The sequence below is a fragment of the Buceros rhinoceros genome, unplaced genomic scaffold (assembly GCF_000710305.1).
Source record: "Buceros rhinoceros silvestris isolate BGI_N320 unplaced genomic scaffold, ASM71030v1 scaffold1417, whole genome shotgun sequence".
In the NCBI taxonomy this organism is placed as follows: Eukaryota; Metazoa; Chordata; class Aves; order Bucerotiformes; family Bucerotidae; genus Buceros; species Buceros rhinoceros.
In genome coordinates, this window is record NW_010420226.1 from 45,445 (window position 1) to 54,006 (window position 8,562).

An 8,562-nucleotide genomic window follows, 5' to 3' on the forward strand; every position below is an offset into this window, starting at 1 on the left:
CGGGGATTTCTCCTCCCCAGCCTTGGCCCATTGCTGGACCGGCTGCTGGAGGAATCTCCCACTGACTTCTGCGGGCACCGATGCCATGCTTTCCCAGCCCGAGTCAAGCTTTGCCACTAAAGCAACATCATCTAAATGCTTTGTCCCCGACAAGGTGGTTGCTGTGGCTAGCAGCCCTGTAAGAAAGCCCAAACCCAATCAAATACAATCAAGCAAGTTGAAAGCAATTACAGAGGCGACATCTGCACAGGCAAAACTCCCGGCCCATGTCGTGCTGCAGAGGCGGGGAAGCTAATCTTCCTCCTGTTGAAATCATCACCCCCGATTATTAACTTAGAGGATTAGGCACGGCACTAATTGAACAACAACAAAACCTAAACGTAATTACCCTGTCCTTTCCCATGGCTGCAATCTCCTCGTGTCTGATGGAAGCTGTTTGCGTAGAAGCAGGATGAGGCAAATGAGATAAACCCCACGTGTAAATTCATTACAGCCATTGAGCATAATTGATTCCAGCTCCTCAGAGGGACACAGGCTGCGGCACAGACGCTGCCCAACACCCATTCCCGATGCCAGCATCCAGCCCTGCCTCAAAACTCATCCCCAAGGACCACCGAAGGATAAGGGGTATATTAGGGAGGGAGCCCACAGCCCGCAGGGACCTGGGGCAGCACGGGTGACTTGCCTGATGTCATAGCCGTACATGTCCTTCTCTGGCCGGCCATGGATGATCCAGTGAGCCAGCTCCCTCCCGCAGCCGCCTCCCAGCATCATCCCTAGGGGAAGAGGCCAGGACCCAGATGAGGCCAGGAGGCCAAGCACAGCTGTGGGCGCCAGGCTCTGCCCAAGATGCGATGCCCACAATGGGATGCCCGAGGTGTGATCCCTTCAGGTCTCTTACCAGCGCTGTTGAAGCCACAGCCAAGGAAGAAGCCTCGGACTTCTGGAGCTTCCCCCATGAGCGGCTTGTGGTCGGCTGTGAATGACTCTGCAACAGAAGAGAGGGGGGTGTGCCAGCGAGGCTAGGACAGGTGTTTCGGGGGCACATCACGCACTTTAGGAGCAGGGTTCCACCAGCCTCCTGTACTGGTCTTGGCCTGCTCCTGCTCCCAGAGAGGTTGATTGGGCCAGAACTGGACCAACACCAAGCACTCCCCGGCATCCCATCTCAGGAATCCCCCACCTGCGCCTCTCCAACAGTGCCCAGGCAGCAGAGACTGAAGGGAAGGCTGCACTGGTACTGGGATTCCCAGCATCACGCCGGGCTCTTGTCCAGGCTCCTGAAGCAAGTATATGCACGTGTATACAGCTATATTAGCTTCAGAAGCTTGCATGAGCATACAGGATGCGCACACACATATACAGAAGCACATCACACTGCTGGTGGCAGAGGCAGGCACTGGTGGCACAAGGCAGCTCCCTTGCAGCCCTGCACATTTTCCAGTCTGCCCCTGCACTGTTCAGACCCTGGAGTATCCGTGACCTCTGCACCCCAAGGGAGGACCTTGGTGTTAAGGTTTAGATTGAAATTTTGTGAAGCAGAATGGATCCCAACCAGAAGGTGCAGGAGTTGCTGCAGTGGCTGAAGCAGCCTCTTGCTGAGCCCCACTCCCCCAGTCAAAGGACCTGCATAGACGTGTTCATTGCCTCTTCAACATCTAGGTCATAATTCATTTCTGTGACTGGTTTTCACCTTCATTGATTCCCCAACCAGAAGTGGCAGGAGGTGCTGCAGTGGCTGAAGCAGCCTCTTGCTGAGCCCCACTCCCCCAGTCAAAGGACCTGCATAGACGTGTTCATTGCCTCTTCAACATCTAGGTCATAATTCATTTCTGTGACTGGTTTTCACCTTCATTGATTTCTGCCAGGAAATATCACGAATTTAAGCTACTTTATTCAGCTGAGGGATTGCTACTGCTGTCACCCAAGGCTCCCGCGCTAATGACGTCTCCAGCTGCCAGCTCCTGCTCTCCACAGGGTTATCAACCACAGCCCCTGTGCAAATCCCTGCTAGGGAAAACACCCTGCCAGAGGTGTGCAATCCTCCTCCCCGTTTTATGGTGGTTCATCCATCCATGGACGATGAGAGAGGGAAAAGTTCAGCCTGGTCCTTCCCCCACCCAGCAATGCCTGGATTGTTTCCCAAGATCTCTGGGTTCAAGAAGAGGCAAGGGGAGAGTCAGAAGATCATTTCATCCCAATATTCCCGTACCGATACCTCAGGCTACAAACCACAGACTAGTTTGGGTTGAAGGGACCTTTAAGGCTCATCCAGTACAACCCCCTGCAGTGAGCAGGGACATCTTCAACTAGAGCAGGGTGCTCAGAGCCCTGTCTGACCTTGAACGTTTCTGGGGATGTGGCCTCTCCCACCTCCCTGGACAACCCGTTCACTCAGTTAACGGATCAACACCCTCCCCTACACGCACGGTGCCCTCCAGCCCCGCTGCCTCTGCGCTGGGACGGATGCTGAGTGCTCACACAAGACCTTGCCCCATTTGGCTGCAGGGCTGGATCAGCAGCCGGAGCAGCAGCACCTCAGATCATCTGGATGCTTTGTCCCCTGCGCCGGGAGCACAGTGCAGTGGCTGTGCTGGAGGTGAAATATTTACCACGCAGCAGAAAGGACAAGTGTTTGCTGTTTGCTTCAGCCCGGCGGGACTCAGCTGTCACAAGCGAACCAGCTGCTGGTTTAAATCAAGAGGTAGAAGACAAGGAGCACCGACCCTCAGGAAATCACGTCCCTGTACTACAAATCCTAGACACCTGCCCATAAGGAGTCAGCTCCCTGCCGCAGGGCACCAATCCTGCTTACGCCACAGTCTAACCAACCCCGCTGTACCCAGGTCCAAGGCGTCCACCTTGTATGTGCCATGTTCTATCTGCCGCAGGGCAGGAGATGTGCCCTGCTGTCCCCTCATATAGCAGCACTGCTCCCTCCCTGAGGGCCTCGGGGCTTTCCCTTTAAGAGCTTCAGCAAAAAGGCATTTTTTAAAATTTTGAGTTTTAGCAAGTGGTGGATTTTGAGGCCAAACCAAGTTTGCAGGGCTTGGGTTTGACGGCTGGCACCACCTCCAGCTGCTGCCGCAGCGATGCTACAGCCTTTAACTCTGCAGCAGCCAGCCTGAGATGTAAACTGGGGTAAATAATGTCACTGACCCAGAAGCAAGTAGTAAAAGTAATTATCTAAGGGAACACTTGGTAAAACAATGGCCACTGCTTGAAAAAATTTGCCTCTTAATTCCCCAGCCCAGTGGCCACAACATCAGCTGTAAATCTGTGCTACCACCCCCAGTCCGGACCAAGGCAATGCCTCTCCAGCTACTTCTCCACCTAGGCTGAGCTTGGGATGCCATCTCTCGGAAGATGACACCACTGCAGCCAGACCACAGCTTTTTTCTCTGCGTTTGGAAGAGCTTTTCTTCTCCTACAAATCTTATTAAGTTTCCCCTTGCCTCCAGCAAGATCTGTGGAGGAACACAACCACCACAGTGCCACCGCTGTCACGTTACCTGGCCCACAGACGGTGGATTTAATGCCCGTTTTCTCCAGCACCGGTACTCTGTTGATGGCACCTTCAATGTGTTGCATGAAAACATCCCAGTTCAGATCAAAGAGGCCAAAAGCAAATTTTTCAGATACCTGAAGGTGGGAAACAGGAATGAGGACGCAAAATGAGAGTGATGGTGTAAGAACTTCTCAGCTCTAGCAGCCTCAGAGACCAAAGGAAACAGACACTGTTTTACAGACTCTGGTTTCTTTGCGTTTTCAGGAACAGCTCAACCAAGCAAAGGTCTGGGGCAGAGCCCGAATTAAGACAACTGCACCTGGATAAAGGGATGATGCAGCAGGGCAGGGACCCCACAGGGGCCTCTACATTTCCCCAGCCCAGCCTCTTCATCTCATTCCTGTTGCCTCTGCAACTTGTATCTACACCACAGACAGTCCCAAAGGAAGATGCTGCCCAGTGCTCTGCCCACCAGCCACGGGGAGGTTGGTACCTACAGGAGCTGAGGGCCAAGGTGCTCATGCCTGTGCCCACCCCGCTGAGACGGCTTCCCTGGAAACCTGCCTCATTCTCCCGGAAAACCTCCTGGCACCGCTCACCTCCTCCCAGAAGATGGGGTTTGACTCATATCCACCCACAGAAAGGGCATCGCCTTGGAGACGGAGATACACTGAGGCGTCATGATCACGAACGTTCGGCATGTTCTGAAAAATGGGGAGGGGTGAGAGGGGACTGAGAGCCAGGGGGAGACCCTGACATCACCCTGGTGAGGCTGAGCGGGAGCAGCTGGGGGCCTAGAGTGACCTGCCGAAGATGGAAGCTGTGGCGGCTCCGTGGATTTCACTCCACTCTGAGATTTGGGTGTCTGTGTTGCCCCAAGAGGAGGACACCCACGTCAGCTCCAGCAAACCTGTCCAAACCATGGGCAAAGCTCACGCGGGCAGCGATGCTGTGGGCAGCGTGCCCGTTCACCAGCCCTGAGCCCAGGCACCCATGCTGGAAGCCAAGTCTCACACAAATCCTGCCTCGTTAGCAGCTGGCAAACTCCAGTTTGGAGTGGTGGGTGCATCTGCACTGAGCACCTGGACTCTCCGGCTGCTCCTCCGCAGCACAGGCAGCACCAGGGATGCTCGGGGCGAGCCAGAGCAGCCGCTGCGGTTGATGCCAGCGTGGAAAGCATCGCTCCTCTGCCACCCACCTCCGCAGGAGGGTGTGACAGCACAACACGCGGGCAGCAGCGTGCGAAGAATGAAGGATTAGTTCTCGTGAATAATGGATAGAGAGACACGTGGGTAGCGTGGAAGTGTTGGTGTGGGGCCTGCTGCATTTCATGTTGACAAACGGAATTATGAGGATTGAACGGGCAGCTGAAAGCCGCAGCCTCTTCTCTGAGAAGTCTCTTTCTCGCTGCGATTGCATGGCACAGCGGAATTACTGGGACATAAATGTAATCGCGCACACCAGCGCTTTTTAAAACGAGGCGCTTCGGACTGCGACAATGGGATGGAAACTAAATAATGTGTCACCCTCAGAGCCCTGGTGCAGTGTGAATGAAGGCTCCTTCGACTCCTGCATAATCCTCAGCCAGGTGGCAGGAACAGATTCCTCGGGAGAATTCGGAGGAGCTACACCTCTGCCTGCCAGGACTGGGGCTCATTCAGAAGGTGTTTGGCATCTTCATGAATGCTGCTATCAGACACCGAACACATAGGGACCCTATAAAAATTCTAATGAAATGAAAAAAAAAAAGAACATAATGACCCTGCTAGTCATAACACTGTTAAGTATTAAATACGATTCTGTTAAAGGTAGTCTGATAGTCCTGCTAGGATGAGAAGCTGCTCCTCGGGTGCAGAGCCCGGCCCAGCAGTGCAGGCTTGTGCTCAAGGCTGGAAAGTGTGGGGGGTCCTGTAGGTCTGGGGGTGCTGGAGGGGTCTGTCCCATCTCACCCTGCCATGTGCAGGGTGGCAGGAGCCAGGGCTGCCCTCCAGAGTGGAGGAACCGATCTGCAGCAGCACGAGCACTGACCTGAATGCCCTCGATGCGCTCGGTCACCACGTAGGCGTGATGCATCCCCACCAGTGGCACGTGCACGCCGGCCAGCCGGCCCAGGGCTCGCGCCCACACGCCTGCGGAGAGCAGTCTGTGCTGAGCACCTCTCCATCCTCCAGGGACCTGCAGAGGTCTTGGGGTGCCAGCCAGACAGGGGGGACAAGGACCGGTGCAAACTCTTTGGCTCATGGGATGCAAAGCCAGCCCCGGCCCTGCGGCCACAGCCCCGATCCCCCACCTTCCCCCACATGCTTTGTGCCCCGTACCTGCACAGTTCACCACGCAGGGAGTCTGGATGGTCCCATGGGCTGTCTCCACTGCATATACCCTCTTCACCCCAAAATCATCAGTTCTGACCTGGATGCCGGTGACTGGGCAGTTCTCGATGATCTGGTGGCAGAGGAAGGGCAGCAGAGTCATGCAGGGTTCCAGGGTGGAGGGACAACCTGGTTCACCTGCCATCTACCCCTCAAATCTGGGAAAGGAGAATCTGAGCAGCGGTCTGGCACTGGCCATCTGCCTTTCTCAGCAGTTATTACGGTCACTGCTGGTAACAGCATCTCCCTCCTCCACTGCAGACCTCTGCTGCTCTGTGCACCCTCCGCTGCAGAGGGTGCTCATTATCTACACGCACACGAGCAAAACAACACACCGAAGATGACCTGACCCTAAAACCTCTGATCTCCTGAGGAATGTGCCTTAGGCTCTCCCTCATCTTGCTCCTCAAGGTCTTTCTTTTGTCCTGTGTTTTGCCCAGAACTCATGGTTCCTGCCCGCTTGGTTGCTGGGACCCAAGCAGCCGTGAAAGCCGAACAGGACAATACCCTTCTTGTGCAAAGACCTGATGCTGCAGGACTGGCTCTGCTCCAGGAGGAAAGAAGGAGCTGGGGAAGGCAACAGATCTTAATTAGTAATTACTAATTAGGAGCTACCGTAGCGCCTCTGGCAGTTGCTGCTCTGGCAAGAGTCGAGCAGGTACCAGCTGGATCCATGGTGCCATCCTTGGGGACGTACAGTGTGCCGTACAGGTCGTCAATGTTCATCAGCGGGTACAGGTCCTTGGTCTGCGCCGGGGTCAGGACATAGGACTCCACGCCATACACCTTCCCCAGCTGCCAACCAGACAAAAAAACCAGCAGCTCAAGCAGGCAAGAGAGGCCTTGCTCACCACTTGCTGCTGGAGGAGAAGGAGACCCCCAGGACCTGATGAGCTCCCAAATGAGGGAACTGCTGTCCCAAGGCAAGCCCAAAATCCAGTGTGGCGTGGGGCATCTGCACAGATTTCAGGGAATATGGTCCTGTATTTCCACACGAGCTGCCTGTGCAGCTGGAAAAATGATGCTACCACTACCTGAGAGGGCAAAACCCCACGGCTGGATTTCATTTTGCCTACTTTACCAGCATTTTGCCAGACTTCAGAGACCTCACAGAAGCCAGGAGGCTACCCTGGAAGCATATCCCAGGCCACCCACAGCTCTCCGCTGGGAAGGTAGGGAGAGATGGGCTATTCGGGCACCCAGAGCTCTGCAGCCCTGGGATCCCCCAGCCCTGCTCCCATGGGCAGGAGATAAATGCCACCTCCTGCAGCCCACGGCCAAGGGACACACACCGAGGGGCTTCTCCCTACCGACATGAGCCTTTTGTACTCGTCGAGGCGCTGCTTGTTGGAGGCGATGAAGAGCCCTCCATTCTCCACCCAGCCCGTGTGCAGCCCCGTCTCGGCCGGCAGATCCCTACTGACCACGTCCCGCGTGTGGGCCAGCAGCTCCACTTCCACATCACTCGGACGCAGCTGCCACAGCAGACCTGGAGGGGATAGGGACACAGCCCTCGGATGGGACAGGTGGCTCCACCACCTCTCCATCACCCAAAGCACGGGGCAGAGGGGACCCCGAGGTCCCCAGAGCTCTTGCTCCATCTCCTGGTGACGTGGGAGAGCTACAAATCATCAATTTGTGTTTTCCTTGGGCATTAAGAGTCTTCATTCAGCTCCAGGGCACCCAACAGAAGGACATGGACCTGTTGGAGCAGGTCCAGAGGAGGGTCACGGAGATGAACAAAGGGCTGGAGCACCTCCCCTTTGAGGACAGGCAGAGGTTGGAGAAGAGAAGGCTCTCTCTTCTCTAGTGCAGCCTTCCAGTACCTAAAAGTGGGCTACGGGAAAGATGGGGGATTTTCTTACAAGGGCACGTAGTGACAGAACAAGGGGTGATGGCTTTAAACTGAAAAAGAGGAGATTTAGGTTAGATTAGGAAGAAGTTATACCCTGTGAGGGTGGTGAGGCACTGGGACAGGTTGCCCAGAGAAGCCGTGGATGCTCCATCCCTGGCAGTGTTCAAGACCAGGTAGGACAGAGCTTTGAGCAACCTGCTCTAGTGGAAGGTGCTCCTGCCCATGGCAGGGGGGTTGGAACTAGATGATCTTTATGGTCCCTTCCAACCCAAACCAGCCTGTGATTCTGTGATTAAATGAATGGGGGAAAAGCTTTCTGGAGCAGGCTACCCCAAAAGAGACCCCCTCACAAAGCTCACTGAATCAACCTCTTCCAGCTCCCCGCTCCCTGCCAAAGGAAATTGGCTCAAAGAAGAAAAGGTGTAAAAAAAAAACTTGATTAGTTTTCCCATGGTCATATAAACTTTTTAAGAAAGAAAGAAAACTTTGGGGATATTTTTTTTTAACAAAAAGTTATGCCGAAAGGAAAATGGAAATTCTCTACATTTAAAAGCAAAACTCTCAACACGTCCAGAGCCAGCCTGTGCCACGGATCCACTCCATGGACTACCACACGTCCCAAGCCATGGCCATCCCCGCGCCCTCCCCAGGGAGCACCCACGCTATACCCATCACCTCACCAGCCGTGTGCCAAGTGGTGCCCGAGGTCAGGCGGTCCCGTTCCAGCAGCACCACGTTGGTGACACCCTGCTTGGCCAGGTGGTAGGTGGTCTGACAGCCCAGGCTGCCCCCCCCAACCACCACCACCTCGGCCGAGGGCGGCGGGGGCC

General features: G+C 55.1%; 1 protein-coding gene across 1 annotated transcript in view; it reads right to left on the reverse strand.

Moving 5' to 3' along the window:
* The window catches only part of SARDH (sarcosine dehydrogenase), a gene marked incomplete at its 5' end in the record, with an annotated part of 24,946 nt that extends 16,389 nt beyond the window's left edge, over positions 1 to 8,557 (reverse strand). The window contains 9 exon segments of the mRNA XM_010139208.1: positions 686 to 776; positions 902 to 988; positions 3,513 to 3,642; positions 4,108 to 4,212; positions 5,537 to 5,637; positions 5,827 to 5,950; positions 6,493 to 6,672; positions 7,188 to 7,366; positions 8,413 to 8,557. Coding sequence (XP_010137510.1) covers positions 686 to 776; positions 902 to 988; positions 3,513 to 3,642; positions 4,108 to 4,212; positions 5,537 to 5,637; positions 5,827 to 5,950; positions 6,493 to 6,672; positions 7,188 to 7,366; positions 8,413 to 8,557 — 1,142 coding nt within the window.
* Positions 8,558 to 8,562: the final 5 nt, after the last annotated feature.